The following is a 20,439-nucleotide window of genomic DNA, read 5'->3' as shown; positions in this document are numbered from 1 at the left end:
AATCGAGAGAAAACGGTAAAAAAATCCAAAAAAATACGTTGTAGGTTTTTGGAGTCGCTAATTACGAATCTGGCATCCGTTGAACTCTATCGCTTCAGGTTCCAGGTCATTTGAAGCTCATTTGAAGGTCAAATCGAAAACCTATAACATATATTTTTTTTCCAGCGTTTTCTCTCGATTTGACCTTCCCATGACCTTGAACCTGACGCGATAAAGGTCAGCGGACATCAGGTTCATAATCAGCGACCCCAAAAACCTACAACATTTTTTAAAAGTTTTTTTACCGTTTTTTCTCGATTTGACCTTCAAATGACCTTCAAATAACCTTGAACCTGAAGCGATAGAGTTCAACGGATGCCAGATTCGTAATTAGCGACTCCAAAAACCTATAACGTATTTTTTTGGATTTTTTTACCGTTTTATCTCGAATTGACCTTCCAATGACCTTGAGCCTGACGCGATAAAAGTCAAAGGACGCCAGATTTGTATTCGGTGACCCCGAAAACCATAGTAAACCCGAGCTAACCTCAGAATACATGTTTAAGAGTGTCAAATCTCTCGAAAATACAGTTGGTGGGTAGTAGTGTTTCCTATATTTGTAGGGGGGGTGGGGGTGGCTGGGGGGTGGAGGGTAGTCCGTTTAGCGTGCAATCGACTCGGGATATTTATAAGATACTACCATGATTTTTTCAAATTTTTTTGGTCCAAAAATAAATTAGGCCAAAAACCGGCCTTACCGACCCTCCCCCTTTCTATTCATGCTTGATTTTCAAATTAAGTTTCAAACACGTGTGTGCCTGTTCGCAGCAGTTCCCAGCAGAAAAAATTTCGTCTGCAGTAAGTTCAACAGTAGCGTAGGGGTAACGTTATAAAGTCAGCGGCTAAATTATTAACAGGGGATAATGAAATTTTCTCGGATTATTACCTCTCGCAGTGAATCTCTCGAGTGACCTCTTAGAGGAAGGTATTATAAGGTAAGACACACACACACCCACACCTAATCCTCCTTTCCTTTCACGACACATGGTTGTATGTATGCGCAAGGCCAGAAAGGGTGTGAGTTAATTAGAGGCTGAATAAGGTCCCCCACCCCCACCTTTTCAGGGGCAAGGTACGCAGAAACGTTTTGGTCGGGAGGGGGTGTCGCGGTAATATCTTCTACGTGCTACAAGTCTGCTGCTTATTAAAAACATCGAGCCCTGGCCAACCTGGGTCTATTACCAACCCTCTAACACATTTGCACTTTCTAACACAATCACACTCTGAAACACATCTGTTCAGTGCAACAAAATATTACTGCACACGCGAGTACCAAGAGTGTGTTGTGTTTCTGCGGTTTTTCGTATGTGTGCATAAGGACTCAGGTGTTGGTGTAATCGTGGCTTATTACGTTTCTTGGAAGGATTGTGGAGCTTATTACATTTCACGGTTTTGTGCCTGGACCATCCAAGCTGAAATTATCGCGAGAAACTGAAATACGATTAAACATTGGCTCCGGGTTAATGATGTACGAGTCAAAAACACTCATCATGATATTGAATTTGAAGCAACGTCTGGAACCTGAACATGGAATTATCTTTTAGGCCCTTATTTAAACAAGTATTAATAAATCGAAGGAAAGAAAGAAAGTTTCAATCTTTTATTCAGCTTTGGAATTCTATTACAATAGAATAATAGATCACTGTAGCCATATGTCCATATTCCGCATTTCCGGAATAATACGGTGACTCTCAAGTGGGGTTGGCGATTAAAGAGACTAGTAAGGCTGCATAATTGCGTCAGAGGCGGATAATGGTCTAATCGTATGAAAAGATAGAGATCGAGAAATAGGGAGTACAGAAGCTGAATAGAAGGGTATGCGAAAAAGAAAGGTTATGAAGAAGGGGCGACTTGAAACGGAATTAAGGAAAGAAATAATGCGTAGTCGGTAATGCGATACGAGAAACTAGTTTCACGTATAGGGCTCGTACGTGTGGGACTCGGATACACGTGTTGATGACCAACACTGGTCCCTAATTGTTCCTGATGACACTGCGTCTCTTTGGGGTGAACCGCAAAACATCCCTTTCCTCTAGGGTTTCCCCTCTGCTGATGGAAGAGAGAAAGTCCGCTCGGCCGGACATTTGTCGCGTTCAAGCATCCGGAAAAGGGCGACTTAGGCGCTCCGAACGGAAATAGATAACTGACCTTTCAAGCCTAATATCAATCATCGGACACAAATCGGAAGCTGGGAGTTGAATACATTATCTGAACTTGCTTCATTCAATTTCTAGAATAGTAATGAAAAGGAGAATTTGCAGAAGAAAAAAAGGCAATAGCATGCTTAGAAAAAGATTTGTTTAATTTAACTTAAAATTATAGTTCATCTAATCATTAAGGGCTCTGCTGTTTCTTTTGTTAATTATTTATAAGTTTGTTGAACTGTGCCTATTCTTCATTTTATTCTGTTTTTGGATCACTCATTTTGACAAAGATCGCCGAGATCAGAAATTCACTGGTCACTGTTAACACCATACTTGGTTAAGCGGCCTTGAATGTTCTTATTGAAAACCAAATGGTAATTAAAGTCTTTTATTATTAAACCAGCTAAATAATTGCTGATCAACGTGGACGCCATACGTGGTAGAGCAGCCATAAGTGTTCTTTTGAAAAACTAAATCGTAATTAAATTTAAGTATTGTGGTAGCTCAGCTATATATTAGCTGATCAATGTGGATACCATACTTGCTTCAGCAGCCTTGAATGTTCTTTTGGAAAAGCAAATCGTTATTAAATTGAAGGCTTCTGGTAAATCAGCTAAATAATAGCTGATAAACGTGAACATGATACTTGCTTGAGCAGCCTTGAATTTTCTTTTTGAAAACCAAATCGTAATTAAATTTGAGTCTTCTATGAGGTCAGTCAATGCCTGGTCCACCTTGACAATATACTTAATTAAACAACCTTAAATATTCTTTTTGAAAACCAAATCGTAATTTAATTGGAGTATTGTTCTATTAGCTCAACGGGTGGCTGATCAACAGTGACACCATACTTGCTTGATTAGGCTTAACTGTTCTTATTGAAAACAACATCGAAATTTTATTAGAGTATGTGTTCGTCTTAAGTGCACATTCCTCAGTCGCTCCCAAGATGCTTTCAATACAGTATTTTTGTTAAATCTAGCAATTTTTGTTTATTTAGTCAATGAAATATTTTCTATAAAAAAGAAAATGATTTAACTAGAAACTTATATTGATTCATGCAAATGAATCTGGTCAACTGAACGTTAATTTAAACCAAACGTTTTCTGAAATCATTCAAATGAGGTCAAGAAAACAAGTTTTAATCAATGAAGAAACACTTTTTCTGGATGGGTTGCAATTTGTTTCTACCTTCTTTTTCGATACCCTGTATATACTATGTACGAGGATAACATGAATATTTTCCACAAATGACATTCAATGAGATCTAGAATATGCTTCCTTTTCTGTAATGGTATCACACTACGTACACAACACAGTAATATTGGTATGCAAAGGGATCCCCAGAGTGGATAATATTACGCAATAAAAACTCAACTACACCCATAAACCTCCCTTGCTTCATCCCCAAGTGGAATTTGCAATCCTTTAAAGATCCAAACTTGTTATTCCTTCACCGTTCTTTCCGAATTTCCGCTCAAAGCTGCGAAACTCGCTGCGACGGGAGGATTACAAGAGGAAGTTCAAAGTATATTATCAAGCGAAGCGAGTGCCTGTTAATTAGGCAGCCTGGAACTTGGTTGGAGAAACAACGAGATGAAGCAAAGAGGAGAGAGAATTACGCTCCTCCTCTCTGAGCCCGAAAGGACAAATCCGAGTGCAACCCTCTCTGTGAGAGGACAGGTTCGTCTGGATTCTGGAGGGGGTTGGTTAGCGCATGTATAATTAGTGCGAGTGATTGTGTGTGTTATGCACGTAGCGAGCCAGGGTGGAGCCACTACACCCCATCGGCGCATGTGCCAGCATCCCTTGGAGCCAAGAGATATAATGTATTCATAACGTATCCAGCTATCCCACCACATCCTAGTTCCTGTCCAACCCATCCCCTCATCTACATTCTACACCCCCACACCATAACCCATTCTCCAGTCTCGATTCTCCACCACCCTTTCCGCGAGCTGACCGTAAAGTAATTGCCCGGTACCAGCCACTGCTTTTCCGGGGAGTGACGCCCGCAGGGCTCCAAAGACGCGACGCGATGCTTCTAAGGGTTTCCTCAAGCATGGAATGGAAATCGAATTCTATTAAGAACATTAAAAATAGTCACGATGTAAGCTCGAGGTTGAATTACGCTTCTGCAATTCTACAATCTACGTCTACCAACTTGAAGAGCAATCATTTGCAGTTTGAATTGCGGTGGTTATAAATCGATCCTCCCAGTTGACATTGATATTTATTTTAAAGGAGCAGTAAATCCACTTGCGGGAAGCGCGCGTTCACAAAGACCAAAAAAAACGTGGTTTGTTTATTGATAGAGCAGATTAATTCACTCATTGACAAATCAGAATTAAAATAAAGATTTGTATTTTTATTTGAGACAGTTTCACATTTTATGACATGGATATTCCCTTTTCTTGAAGAATTAGTACAAAATTCATGGAAAAAATCCTTTCGGCGAAATTATTTCATTAGAAATCTTGATAAGCATCATCTGACACATCATAAATAAATACGATAAATAAATTTTAAAACTGTTTTAGGATTTATTACGCAAAGAATGGTCTTGCAAAACCTCAATTTCGCACATCTTCAGAATGTCAATTTTCCTCATTCGTCGTCAAGAAATTTTTTTTTCATGGTGTCTACATGTTGGATCAGTTTTCAGAACTTAAACAAAAACTTCGGTTGAACAAATTTGTTTTGCGTGCTCGTCTCGGAATTTTTATTTCTAACAAGCAGTAAATGCAAGCACACATTTTATGATTCAGGATTTTTATTCCCTAACTAGCAGTAAATGCAGGCGCTTAAAGCTCGCGTTCACCTTCTAAGATTTCTATTTCTTCCTATTAAAAACTGAAACATATTAAGTGCTGTTGTTTTAGGAAAACATAATTATTTTAATTTGTATTAAAAACGTCATACTAATATATCGATTTTTGTAACTACAGGTATTAAAATGAAAAAATCTAAGATTTCTTTAAAAATAGACACTGTTTTGAAATAAAACATTAAGAATGGTTGAATTTTAAGCTAGCAGCCTAAAAAATTGCGCAATTTATAATGAATAATCTTTAAAATTGAACCAGTTAAAATATAATGCCCGTAAAAAATTGATACAATGAAAGGTCGCTGACTTGAAGGTTCGCCTATTTGAAGGCCCCCTACTTCGATTATTTGGAACGCGATGGCCCCTCCAACCTTCAAATTCTCGAATGTGTACCTTTCAAGGCCGTTTAAATAGAAGAATTCTAACTGTAATTCTAATAGAACGTTAGAAACTGAACTTTTTGAATTATTTTTATCTAGTTAACAATATTAATATAAAGAAATTATACATTTAGAAATTTGCATATTGAAAACTGTCTTTTTAAGTTGAAATTATAAATTTTTTTAAAGATTATAGAATTTCACAGGTACCTATTATATCACTTATCGAGTGATATTTAAACTGATTAGATAAATTTTTCTAACCTAAACAATGAGATCTCTGTACAAAAAAATTATGTTTCCTTCTCATCATTTCAAATTGAAGAATGTATAATTATAAACCTTTAAGGTTTAATAATTCTTAAAAATATAGAGTATTTTATTTTTCAAGGAAAGTTAGAGAATAGTAACAGATTTTAAACAAAATTTTACAAAAGTCAGGGAATTTCTATAAGAGGCGCTTAGAATAACTGACAAGGAAACAAACTAGAGAATTTTCGAAATAAAGTTTTATGGCCATCCTGAAATAATATTTCTCTTAGTTATTGATTGGCTTTATACTTATTTATATTTCATTTAATTGCCGTTGCTTGGTCTTGACGGTTATATTTTAAGTTATAAATTTTATTATTTTTTTATGTATTCAATTATTTCGATAGACAATTAACTTTTTGTTAAGAATTCATAGTATAAAGTTCAAAATTCAGCTAAAATCTTTTTTCGTTTAAATTTGTCTTAGAAGAAATGTTAACTTCTTAGAAGAAAAAAACTGCTTGGATGAAAAATGAATCTTCTTTGATTCGGGATTTAATTATTTTGTTAAAAATGTGTCTTTTGCGTTGAATTGGACTGTCCTGAATTTAAAATAAAATCTTTTTTTTTTTGGTTCAAATGTTTGCTATATAATTATTACTTGTTGGAAATCAATCTTGGTTGTTTAAAAATTAAACTTTTTTTTAAAGGTAGGCAAATTTTGATAAAAAAATCTTTTTTTATTGATGGAGATTCATAATTTTAGTGGAAGGTTTAACTTTTTGGCTAGACAATTAGTTTTGGATTTGTTATAAATTAATTTGGTGATTGAAAATTCATCTGTTTTTTTTTAATTGGAACTACCTTGTTGAAAATATAGTTTGTTTAAAAAATCAATAGTCTTACATAAAAGTTTAACCATTCCACTATTAGTTGATAATTGAGATTTTTAATTGCAAATTAATTTTTTTCAGTGGAAAACTCAATTCTTTGGTTTAAAAATTATCTGGTTTTATAGAGGATTCAAATCTTTTGGAGTGAAGATTAAGAATTCTTTTTTTTTGTTTTAAAGATAATTTTCTAAAGTTAGAATATAATTATCCCAGTTGTGGGTAAAAGTGTATCTTTTTCAGTTAAAAATCCCACAATGTTGTTCACAATTTTTTATTTAATTTGACATTTTTTCGTGAAAATTAATGTCCTTGGTTGAAAATTGGACTATCTGCTGACAGATAGTTTTGATTAAAAATGAAAATATTTGATTGAAAATTTATTTTTTTGTTGGGAACCAAGTGTTTTGTTATAAAGTCATTTTTTGTCAAAAATTCAACTGTTTTGTTTAAAATTTGTTTTTTAAAGTAAAAAGTGCATCCTTCAAGATAGAAATGCTGGCCTTCGAATAATAATATTCAAGGAAAATGGAAAATTGCGGAGTGAAAAAAGAGGAAAAAGTCACTTGCCATATCCGAATTTAAAAGCCTTCTAATATTTCTCTAAAAAGAGCTCTTCTGATGACATAAAGAACCTCAGAAGGTGAGCTAAAATAAAATCCTCTGTCACCCAATTTGCTATCTAAGTGGCAGCCAAGACCGGAAGAAAGAAGGCAAAAGAGGAAGATAACTGCGCAAACCAAGTCATAGAATTATTCGCAATCGTCCTCGTTATTCGTTACATCGATCAAACGATTTTCCGATCGAACTCTCCTCCCGAAAAGGGCTTCCTCTCTCATTTGCAAGAGTTCATTTTCAAAGAGGAGAGAGAGGCATTGTATGCGAGAGGGTGAGGAGGTTATCTCACTTTTGAAACGACAGCGTTCTCTGAGGTGGCTGGCCAATCAGTTTCCCACTTCCCTTTCCGGCAAGTCAAAGGGTTGTTGGTGGAGTGAAGAGCGGACGACGAGGTTGGTGAAAGCTGGTTAACGCCTCCGCGTAATTAAGCAAAGTAAAGCGAGGACAAGGTGGTAGGGGAAATGAGGAAGAAGCGTATGAGAGTGAAAGAGGATGAGAGTGAAAGAGTGAGAGTGAGAGAGTAAGAGAGTCGCGCTCCTCCCAGCATCTCGTTTAGAAAGGAATAGCAAAGGCACGACCTTCTCTGACAGGAGGTTGGATCTTTCCAACTCTCAAGGGGCTTCAACCTAGTGACTAGTCTACCAGGTGCAAGGCTTACAAGTACTCGAGTTTCCTTTAATAAGCATCTAATTGGTTCGCTTTTTTCCCACCTTCTGAGGGAAAATTCTATCTTACTAAGAAGAGCATAAAGGTGCGCTCTACAGAAAGGAGATTTATTCTCTCCTCTCATTGAAAGATGCTATTTCAACCCAGGATAAGGATCGGCAGGGTGGCCACGGGTCAGGGAAAACCTGGAAATCAGAGAAAAGCAGAACATTTTTTAAAAACTGCAAAAGTGAGGGGATAAGAATCAGGGCTGCTCTTTAGTCACTTTTTTCAAAGAACAATTTTTCTGAGATAAAGGCACTTTAGTTTAATCACTTTTCTATCAATTAATTAATTCATTGATTCACCACTTTTGAATTTAGGTCTATACCTGTTTCCGAATTTTCTTGATCTCTTGCAATTCTGAACAGATTTAAATCATTTGGAAATATTTTCAAATTTTTTTTAGAGATTTTAGGGTGTTTTCCGAATTCCTGGGAGTTGTCAAGAAATTAAAATAATTTTGAGGGATTTCAAAAGATTTACAACATTTGAGAGTATTTGATGTGTTACCAACACATTTTTACAATATTTCCGTAGCTTAAAGGGATTTCAAAGGATTTTGTGATATTTTTAAAAATGCCAAGGAACTTGCAAGAGTTTTCAAAATTTTCAATGAATTTGATTTGAAATACTTTAGGCTATTTGGAAAGATTCCAAAGAATTTTTATAGATTTCAAAAATATTTTAGAAAAATGCAAAGTTATTTTCAAGAGCTGTTAAAAGTTATAAAGCATTCTAAAGAATTTTAAGAATTTTAGGGTGTTTTTAAACATTCAAAGGAATTTTCAAAAGCTCAAGAAAATAATGTAAAGGGCATTAAAAGATTGCGAAGGATTTGAATCATTTGAGGATGTATTAAAAGATTCCAAAAATTTTGTAACAGATTTAAATGGTTTGAAGGGATTTCACACAATTTTTAGATTCTATAAAATTTTTAAATGATTTTTAAAGATGTTAGAGTATTGAAAAAAATTCTAAGGAATTTTTAAGAGTTTTTAAAAATTCCAAGGGATTTCAAAGGATTTAAAACACTTTAGGGTATTTTCATAAATTGCAAGGATATTTAAAAGAATCCATTAAATTTTTAACATCTTCGCATAATTTGACGGAATTTCAAAGGATTTTGAAGATTGTAAGTTATTTGTAAAGATTTCAAGAATTTTTAATACATTTCAAAGGTTTTTAAGTTATTTTTTTTTAATTTACAGGATTTTTCAAGGAATTAAAAAATGTTTAATGAATTTTCAAACTTTAAAGACAACTTTTCAACCCAATGTCTGAATTTTTAAACAAACAAAAAATTAATTTAAACCTATTCTACCAAAAACAGTTGTATTTTCAGCCAAACCGTTCAATTGAATTTTGCTTAGTTAAATTTGTTACAATTTTTCAAGTTGAATTTGAAACAAAATAATTTAATTTTAAAGAAAATAGTTTAATTTTCAATTACAATAAATAATCTTTAACGAAAAATATGAATTTTCATCAAAATAGTTGAACTCAAGTTGTTGGATTTTCTATAAAAATGATTAATTTAAAACTAAAAATATAATAGTTGATATTTTAACTAAAAACGGATTTTAATTTTGAATAAGAAATAGTCGAATCGTCCGGAAAGATTTTTGTAGGTATTTCACAAGATTTAAGAAAATTTCAACATTTCGAATGATTAGAGCGGTTGGCTGATCATAACGTACTTTTACTACTGAACCCAAGGCTCAGTAGATTTATTTTCCACGGAACAAAATATGGTTAACTCAGAGGAAAGAGTTTTCTAAATCATTTTTATATTTAAAAAATAAATTTCTAAATAAATGCACCACTTCGAATCCCTTATAGAATATTTATTTTAATAAATTAAAGCCCTATTGTGAAATCAAATCAAGTTTTTTGTACTGAATGAAATGAGTTATCCGGCAAATTAAATATTGTCTTCAAATCACCAAGAACTTATTTATTCTTAAAGCATTAAATTTCAGTCAATTTTTATGAACACCGCAATTACCGACATTTCACTTTCTGTTTTTTTACTATATATTTTCAGATCAATTATAGAACAAACAATTGACTTCGAAATGAAATAGCACCCTTTTTCTCAGTTTCACAAAATTATCACTGGAAATCTCCTTCCAAGAGAATGAAAGTGAAATGAGAGAAAGTGAAGAAAAATGAAAAAAAGGGAAAATTCCTCGTCTCTCATCTTGAAAACGTGACCGGAAGAATTAATCAAATTCATCATACGGAAACTTGAAACGTTCGAACCTACTTCGCGATGCATCGCTTTCTGAATATCTAGTACCATAATAATTCTTTAACACTAGTTCACTTTTTGCTAGTAGATAATAATAAATTTAGAGTAAAACAAACCATTTTTGCTCAATTGAAACTTTTTGAAAATTTGAACAAGGCACAGGTTTTAATTAATTTCTTCGACTTGAATCGAAGGAGCATGCTACTATTTGGCTTTCATGAAAATAATATTTTTCGCAATCATGGAATTTTTGTTTTTTATTTTCCGATTTTGTGGCGCTTCAAAGACCACAAAAAAAAACGTTTTTCCATAAAGCTCAAAGAATAGCATGTGCATTTGATTTAAGTTAAGAAAATTTCAGGTTTGGCCTCTCAATTTTTTTCCAAAATTTGTGGATAGAAAAAAATTTCACTATTTTCCCTTAAATTTCTAACAATTCCTAAAATACCTCAAATGAAAAATTCAGACTCTTCTTCCATTTTTTGTCGATTTTAAAAGATTTCAAACATATTTTGAAGAATTCAAATATTTCACCTTTTTTATTATTATATATTTATTTTCTTTACATTATTGTCATTTATTACAGAAATATATTTCCAAAGATTTCAAAACCTTTCAAAAATTCCCAAATTTTTAAAAATTTAAAAATTATTGTGAAGATTTGGGAACGAGTTTAAGGGCATAAAGTATTTCAGAAAGATTTAAGAAGTTTTCAGAAATATTTCTCTAAATTTGGTGTAACTTTGGTTAATTTACTTGATACACATATTGTATAAAAAGTTTTTGTAAATAAACTAAATCACCTTTTTAATCCATTTTTTCGGAAAAAGTCCCTTTTTGGAAGTGAAAAATTGCCTTATCCAGCCCTCTTCACCCTCAATAATAATCCCTACGTGATTTTTATCCTGTTCAGCTTTCTGTTTACTTAAAAATCACCCTTAAAAAGCGACATCCCCTTGTTCATGTTTCCCCAGGTTTAAAAATCAGCCCCAAGTGCAAAGTTCCTTTTTCAGCTCTCGCCAGATTCAAAAATCACCCTTAGATGCAAAACTAGATTTTTCCAGCTCTCTCCAACCCCAAAAATCACCTTGTTACAAAATCAACTTTTGCACATTTTATTTTGCCGAAAAATCACCCCTAGGTGCAAAATCTTACAACCCCAAAAGTACTTCTATGTGCAAAATCGCCTTATCCAACCCTCTTTAGGCCCAAAACTCATTTCTGAGTCTATGGTTGCCTTTTCCAGCTCTCTTCAACCTTAAAAATCATCCCTGAGTGCAAAACCGCCGTTTCCAGCATTCACCAGGTACAAAAATTAACCCGAAGTTCAAAATCTTCCGGTCCGGCTCTCGCAATATATAAAATAACGCTTAGATCCATAATCGCCTTGTCCAGCTCTCTCCAACCTCAAAAATCATCCCTGACTGGAAAATTGCCGTTTCCAACATGCACCAGGTACAAAAATTAACGCCAAGTTCCAAATCTTTTGGTCCAGCTCTCCCAGTCTAAAAAATCACCCTTATATGCATAATCGTCGTGTCCAGCTCTCTCTAACATCAAAAATAACCTCAGTTTTAAAGCGACTTTTGCAGACTTCATTTTGCCAAAAAAATGAACCCTAAGTGCAAAATCCCTTTGTCCAGCTCTCACAACCCCAAAAACTACCCAACTTGCAAAATTGCCTTAATCAACCCCAGGTCTAAAAAATCACCCTTAAGAACAAAATTGCCTTTGCCAGTTCTCTTTACGTACATTTTTTCTCAACCTCAAGTGGTCAAGCAGTTTTATTTTTAATTCCCTATACTCCACCGCATTCAATTAACTTCCGCCGTTCGATTCCTGTTTCCTGCGAATGACCGAGGTCACGGCATACCAATACGATGAGATGAAGTAGGACGAATTTAGGGGTAGTTGCAGGGGGGAGGTTGAATTGACAGGAGAGAAACTGGACGTGGTGCCGGAGGGTCCGGAAGGAGAATGAAGAAGGGGTTTTAGGTATTGCGAGCAGGGGGTGCATAGGGATGCAGGGGGGTTGACAGGGGTGCAGGACGAGAATCGAAGTCATTCTCCTTCGTGGAAGGCCAAAGCGAGAGCCGCGAAAGGCGGATTCGACAAATCGAAGTGCCCCGTGCAGACGGAAGGGGGGCACCCCATCCCACCTAGGGGTGGTGTACCGTGTGCCGCCGACGATGCGCAGGCCCTATGCAAAATAGCCGAGCTCTCCATTCGAAGTCGGGGTAAGACGGCGTTGACGGCGTCAGAGGGGGTTGGGGCAAGACGGGGGCGAACGAGGACCCCAGAGCCGCCCGATGGGGCAAACAACCCCTTAGTTCTGCCGTAGCGGCCGCAGACGCCCCCACCACGCGACGCCTTCCGTCGTCGAGGACGACGTGAGCGCAACCCTCTTTACCCCGTGCCACCTTCTTTACCCCGCACCCACTTTACCCCGAACCACCTTCTTTACCCCGCACCAAGACTTGCGGCTACCGGTCTGACGTGTACTTTTCGTGAACACCGAGATACTATAGAGATAAGGCATAACTGAAATTCTAAAGATGTATGGAAATATTTTTTTTTGAATGACGCGTTTTTCAAGGGTTTTTTGTTTATTTTCAAGCCTTTTTCAAAATTTCAAGTGGATTTTTTTGTGAAGTGTTTTGGTACAAGGGTTTTAAGTGGCACGAGACAGAGTGTTGTGGCAAAGGCGACTGCGAGGTGGATTTAAAGCATTGCGCCACAGTGCGCCGATTCAAGTAAAGGGAGTACGAGCGCGCGAGGTAATTAAATTTAATGGGATGCACCGGAAGGTGGCAGAGTGTAACATTGTTGTAAGACGGTTCAAACATAGTTGCACGCACGGGTTACTGTTTGAAGGCACCCTTCTTCTTTGGGTGATGTTTGTCTCGTGTGCTTCAAATAGTCGGAGTAATTAACTGTTATGGTACACGCAATGTTTTTTTCTTCAGGTTTTGGTGAAGATCAACTCCTGTCGGGTTATTTTCAGAACAGATCTATTTTCATTTTAAAGATTAGTGTCTTCTTATATTTATTTTCATTTTAATAATTTATTAGTTAATAGCAGAAATAGCAGGGTACACGCGCTTATAATATGTTTCTTATTTTGATTTGCGAATTATCGAATTATAACTATTGTTAACTATAAATTAAAGTTGATATTAAGATATTTGCATTGGATTTTACACCATTTTTTTGTATTTAATTTTTATTTAAGTTTAATATTAATTTTAATTTTTAGACTTTTTTTTGACCTTTTATAATTTTGTAATCATGATATTTCGAATATCTATTTGAAATAGATCTACTTTGAAGATTTGCAATTGAATGTTTTTTAAACCTAAAGGTTTCATTTTAATCCTAAAATGCCGGGAATTTATCCGGCGATATGACCCTACACGTAATTCCATACCGGCCATATGACCCTTTTTCATGCGGACGCCCACATTTAAAGTACTCAAAAATATAATTAATAATTATAAATGTAAAAGAAATCAAATATTCAAATTCGCTTTAAAACTATTTTCATTAAATTTCAATTCAATTTTGATAACATTTTAATTTTAATTTAGGACTTTCAATCCAATATTCTTTAAACTTGTAATCTGTATAATTTATAATGATGTAATTTTGAACGTGTTTTTTTTAATATTACCATGATAAATATTGACAATTAAAGACGCTTTAATTTAAAAGAAGAACAATAACTTTTTAAATATTGATGATTTCGAAGATCAAACTTCACAGAATTTTGATAGTTTTTTACATAATTAAATCTTCGAGATTTACAAGTGAAAAGTCTTGAATTATGAAAATAAAGAATCCCAAATTAGGAAATCTTTAATTATTTGTATTTTGAAAGCCTGCAATTTTGAACGTTTTTTTATAATAATTCAAAATTAATAAATTTTGGTGATTTTGAAGATCAAAAGTCAAGAGTTTTCAATTTGAAATCTTGCAGATGGAAGACCTTTGAAATGTAAATCATCGAAATTAGAGAATTTAAAATTTTAAAAGTTAAAGCTTGCAAAATCTTTAATTTTCGAAATCATAAACTTTTCTGTTTAAATCACTTACCATTCACGGTGCTAACAATGATGAATTATAATTTTGAAGAGTTATAATCGGCAATTCTTGAATTTTGACAATATAAAATTTCAAATCAGTCAATTTTCAAAGTTTGAAATATAAACTCATGAGATTTTATTTTTGTTTGTTTATTGAATTTCTAAGATTCACAAATAATGATTCCTGAATGTTGACAATTTTCAATTTTAAATTAAGCATTTTTAAGATCTTTGAACTTTTTAAAAAAAAATTATTTAATTTCAAAGATCAACACTTTAAACCGTGGAAATAATGATATAAATCTAAATTCTTAAATTCTTAAATTCTTAAATTTACAATTTTAAGATAGGCCATTTTTAAGATTTTTAAATGTTTAAAAAAATTTAATTTAAAAGATTCACAATTGAAAACTGATTATCTTTAAAGATATAAAAATCAAAATTCGTATATTCGGATGATTTTGAAAATCGAAATTAGAGAATTTTTAATTATAAACCGTAAAGCTTGCAAAGATGTTAGCTTTCTGAATCATATAATCTTCAATTTTAAATATTTACCATTCAAAGTTTTAACAATAATAAGTTATAACAAATTTCTACAATTTAAATTAATAAAAGAAATTAATTAAAGAAAAGAGTTAAAGAAAAGAAAAGAAAAGAAAAAATAAATTAATTAAAAATTAATTAAAGAGTTACAATAGAGAATTCTTAAATTTTGAAAATATATATCATTGTAAATCAGCCAATTCGTAAGATTTAAAATATAAAAGCATGTAATTTGAAGTATTTTTTTATTTCTTTGATTTCTAAAATTTGCAAATAATAATTTTTTAATTTAGAAAACTTGAAATTTTAAATTATACCATTTTTAAGATTTTTAAATGTTAAAAAATCTAATTTCAAAGATTCACAATTGAAAACTGATTATCTTTAAAGATATAAAAATCAAAATTCGTATATTCGGATGATTTAAAAAATCGAAATTTGAGAATTTTTAATTATAAACTATAAAACTATAAAAATTATAAAATTATTAATTATAAAATTATAATTATCAAATCATTGCAAAATTTTTAACTTTCTGAATCATAACACCTTTAATTTCCAATATTTACCATTCAAAGTTCTAACAATAATAACCTATAACAAAACCCTATAATTTTAAAGAGTCACAACTGAAATTTCTTGAATTCTGAAAATGTAGAACTGCAAATAAGGCTTTTTTTATTATTTACATTTTAAAGCCATGTAATTTTTCATGTTTTTTAAAATAATTTAATTCGGAAGATTTATAATTGAAGACCTAAATTTTAAAGATGTAAAAACGAATATTTTCAAATTTAGAATATTTCATTTTTTAAGAGTTCAAGTTTTGGTTCATCAGTTTAGAATTTAGCATCAGTAAAACAACTCCAAAACAAATAGTGTCAAATTTAAGTGTTTTTTAAACTGAATGATCTATTAAAGTTCTATATTATTTATTATAGTTAAAAATCCGAATTATTTCTCTATACAATTCAGTTATTTTTTCTATCTTTAGTTTTAAGAATAGAAATATTTTATTAACAGGTTATTTGATAATTTACAATATTAAATATTTAATCTTAAAATTGATGATCAAGATTTTTCTTATAAGTTGTATAATTTTCCAAGATTCTAAATTCTAATTGAAATTTATTATTAAACTTTCTTATCTTATGATGCTATCAAATTTTTAATTATAGTTGTTTTTCTTAAAAGATGTACAATAATTATCTTTAAAATTGTTCGGTTTTAATAGATCCCTACAATTGATATGCTTAGCAAAAACGAAAAATAAACATAAACGAATTTCTATTTTTGTAACAGTTCCATTTGTTTCAAATCCAAAATCTAACAAAAATCTCGAAACAAAGGAATTTTAAACAAACCGAAAAAAGTTCAGATTTGGCAGCCGAAATTTTTGGAATGTAGCGCACTATTTGTAAGTATAGATTTTGGTGGCCAACAATAAATAATAAAAAAATAAATAAAAATATTTAGTTAATTGCAAATTCTTTTTCAAATTTCTTTAGCTTTCAGGTAATAATGCGCTTATTTTATTTTGGAAAATACTTTTTCATTGTTTTAAAACTGTTAAAATTGTTTAAATGTAAAATTTATAAAGAAATTTACATTTCATAATAATAAAATTTTTAACTTGAACTTACACTGTAAGACAATCTTAAACGAAAAGTGACAAACACTTCATAGCTGACATGAGTAATGAATATCTGGAAGGAAGCCAAATTCTGACATTCATATCTACTAGTTTCAAAATATTTCACACTTAAAAATTGAATCTCACAACGTGGATTAAGCTCTGTCGTTCACGATTTTCGCGGCAATAATTTAATTTCTCCTTCACACTTTATGACAGTAAGTGTAAACTGAAGCCTATTTCAAAAGCATTTTCTGGACCACTGCCATCGATATTAATTTTCTCATAAATTAACCAATTCTAATTATATCAAAATAAACAGTTGATTTGTGACTAAGATTTATTTTTTTGTAATCATTTCAAGAGAAGAATGACTAATTTAATTAAGTTGCAAAAGAAAGTTAGAAATTTTTTTTTTTGTGGTAAAGGATTTTATATCCTGTAAATGTTCAAAACAAATTTGTAGAGTCGCGACTGTTTTATTTATTCATTTCAACCTCAGGCGCTGTTTCACCCTCCCCTGCATTTCATTGATTCAGAGTCCCTGCTTCGGTGTTTTCAGTGTAGGACGAAAAATAAGAAAACCGAGATTGAACACAAGTTTCTATCAAAATAACTTGATGTAGAATTGTATCAAAATGAAAATTTCAGGTCTCTCGCATAGAGGAAGGAAAAAAAATAAGAAAAGATTTTAAACGCGCTCTAAGAACGCGTTCACATCCTGGCTTTTTCATTTCCTATTATTAAAAACATAGACAACTTAAAAATAGGTAATACAACATTTTTAGGATTTTTAATATTTGTTTCTCTCAGAAAAAGGTCAAAAGTGGACCAAGCTTTTTGGTAAAAAAAATTATTTTAAATACTGGCAACTATGATTCGCGCTTAATTATTGGGGATTATATTTGAGAGTGGCCTCTAGAGACAAAGTTTTTCATTTTTCAAGAGTTTGATTAAAAATTCTTTCGAGTATAAGAATTTTAATTTTTCCTATTTGGCATTCATATTAAGCTAACAACTAAACGTTTCATTATAAATAAGAAAAACCATATTTTTTAATTCTTAATATTTTTTCTGAATCGGACGAGGGAAATTTTGCATTTTTATTCAAATGGAAGTGACCATTGTTTTGGCTTAACATAATTTGTTCTGCATAAGAAGAGAAAACCTTTCATTTAAGTTGTTTCTGAATTGGAAAAGCAAATTTTTTATGTTTTTACATTCTAATTGAATTGGATTTTTGGAAACATTATTCTTTAATTTGTTTCTAAATCATGAGATCTTTTTTGTTTTTAATTCATTACTAAATTAGAATCGAGTCATTTTAGATTTTTTATATTTTCATTTAGTTGGAAGAAAGGCAATTTCAGTTCATAAAAGTTGACTGAAAAATCTCGAAAAATAAAATTTCCAAATAAAAAAATGTCTGTCTATTAAAAATTTCCAAATTGGAAAATTCGTAAATAATCAAATTAGCCATTGTTTATAATATTACCGAATTTGAAACTTCTGCAATTTTACCATTTTGAGAATTTTCTTTTTCGAATATTTTTCGGGATTTTTTAGTCATTCGGCTTCTAATTTTTTTGTCTGAATTTGAAGAGAGCATTTATTATTTTTAACATTTTGTTTGATATTTTTTAGTCAGTTAAAAGGAGACAAATTATGTAATTTGTACATTCTTCTTGAGATAAAAGGACATCATTTTTTATTTTGATTTTCTTTCTGAACTGGAAGGGGGCGATCTTTATTTTTAAAAGTGCCATTGAGTTGCATTTGGCTTGGTACCAAAGATAATGTGATAAAAATTTTATTGATATTGAAGGGGGGAAATTTTTATGTTCAATTTTCTTTTCTAAATCGAAGAAAGGATTACTTTATTTTTTAACATTTTGACGAATATTTCAACTGATTGAAAACATTTGAAAAACATTATTTTGTATATTTACAATTTTAATCATTGTTTTAATTTCGTTGAAGGGGATACTTCTTTATTTTAAAAATTTTTTTATGATGAAAGGGAATCATTAATTGAAAAATCTTTTTCTCAGTCGAATAGGTAGTAAGGCTACTTCAACTTTTAACCAAGTAGCTGAGTTTTCAATTAAAAAAGAAAATTTATAAAAACTGAAATAGTTCAATTTTTAGTTTAAAAAGTTTACTTTCAAGCAAAAATACACCGTATTTCAATAATGTTGTTGCATTTTTTACTAAAATAGTTTAATTTTCAACCAAAAAATACTAATTCTCAGCACAACCATTCAATTTTCAACCAAAACGGATACTTTTAAACAAAATTGTGTAATGTTCAATAAGGGACATTAATTTTTCAATTTTACGAAGCACATTGATTTTCAATTAAAAGAGATTAATGTTTAACTGGGCAATGGCATATTTACATTTTCAATTTAAAAATGAATTGTTTACTGAAAGAAATTAATTTAAAACGAAATATTTGAATTTTAAACTAAGAATAATAATTTTCTACAAAAAAAGACAATTTTGTAGCAAGATACATGGTTTTTTTAAATAAAGAGTTTAATTTTCATGAAAAAAAATATTGAGACAATAAAAAATGTAACAGTGGATTCTTCTGATAAAAAATATAACTTTTCAACTTAAAAAATTTCAACCAAAAGACGAACTCTCACATTAAAAATATAAAATTAAAATTGAAAATACAATAAATAATAATTTGTTTTAATGTTCAATTGTAAGCAAAGTGCATTTATTTTTAACCCAATAGTGGCATTTTTATAAAGAAGATTAACTTTCTACTAAAAAACGCCAGCTTTTAATAAAATACAATAATTTTCTACCGCATAATTAAATTTTCAAGCATGAAGATTAATTTCCTACTAAAAAAGAAATTTTAATAAAATACATGAATTTTCAATCAAGTAGTTAATTTTTGTAGCACGACCTATTTTTCACCAAAAAAGAGAAATTTGTATCAAAATATATTCATTTTCAACCAGGTAGTCCAATTTTCAAGCAAAAAGATTAATTTACTAGCAAGAATCTTAATTTTCTAAAATAAAAATACATTTTTTAATGAAGTGCATGAATTTCCAACAAAGAAAAAACGATTTTCAAACAAAGGAAATATTAAAAAGTTTAGTTAAAAAAAATTAATTTTCAACAAAAAAAAACTAAGTTGTATCAAAACATATTAATTTTCAACCAAGTATTTGAGTTTTCAAACAAGAAGATCAATTTTCTAGCATGAATTTCCATTTTCTTAACAAAAAAGAGAAACTTCTAACGACACAAATTTTCAGCAAACAAAAAAATACTATTTAATCAAATTGTCAAATATCCTACGAAGTTTGTAAAATAATTTTCAATAAAATAGTTGAATTTTTAACTTAAATTCAGGAAATTTTAACAATGATCAACTCTCAAGCGAAAAAGACAAATTTTCAGCAAAATACATGAATTTTTAACTTAAAAAATCCATTTTTAATTAAAAACTCAATCGTTAATTTGTCAGGTAAGAAAATGAATTTAAAAACTGTGGATTATTCTGGATTTTAGGTGGATTACTCTGGATGGCAGGTGAATTATTCTAAATTATAGGTGGATTACTCTGGATTACAAATAAATTAATTTAATCACTCTAGTCTAGTCTATGACGGATTAAAAGTGGATTACAAGTGTATTACTACTTACTATTGTATTCCACTGGATTAAAAATTAATTGCTATTAATTAATTGAATTACTCCAGAGTACAAGTGGATTACTACATCTTGCTCGTATTATACTGGATTACTCTAAATTAAAAGTTAATTGCCAGGGTTACTTAAATTAATTTTAATTCGATGGATTACAATTAGATCACCCTAGAATGGATGTGAATAACTCTGGATTACAATTACATTACAAGTGGATTACCTAAATTACTCTGGATTACTGCAGTGAGGAAGTGTATTACTTGCAATTAGAAGGAATTATTCCACATTAGAAGTGGATTACAAATAGATTACTCATATATTACGCCGGATTACAAATGAATTACTCCTTAGGGGCCAACCATATACCACGTGGACACTTGGGGGGGGGGGGGGG

At 31.4% G+C, this 20,439-nt stretch overlaps 1 protein-coding gene across 1 annotated transcript in view; it reads right to left on the bottom strand.

Annotated features, from left to right (window-relative positions):
• Nucleotides 1-4,081: 4,081 nt before the first annotated feature.
• LOC117170087 (proline-rich receptor-like protein kinase PERK8) overlaps nt 4,082-20,439 on the bottom strand; it is a 42,121-nt gene continuing 25,763 nt past the window's right edge. The window contains exon 4 of the mRNA XM_033356610.1: nt 4,082-4,264. Coding sequence (XP_033212501.1) covers nt 4,082-4,264 — 183 coding nt within the window. The remainder of the gene's footprint in view (nt 4,265-20,439) is intronic.

Source organism: Belonocnema kinseyi, chromosome 3, assembly GCF_010883055.1.
Source record: "Belonocnema kinseyi isolate 2016_QV_RU_SX_M_011 chromosome 3, B_treatae_v1, whole genome shotgun sequence".
NCBI lineage: Eukaryota > Metazoa > Arthropoda > Insecta > Hymenoptera > Cynipidae > Belonocnema > Belonocnema kinseyi.
The sequence above is the reverse complement of the archived record's forward strand: the minus strand, read 5'-3'. Positions and strand labels throughout refer to the sequence as shown.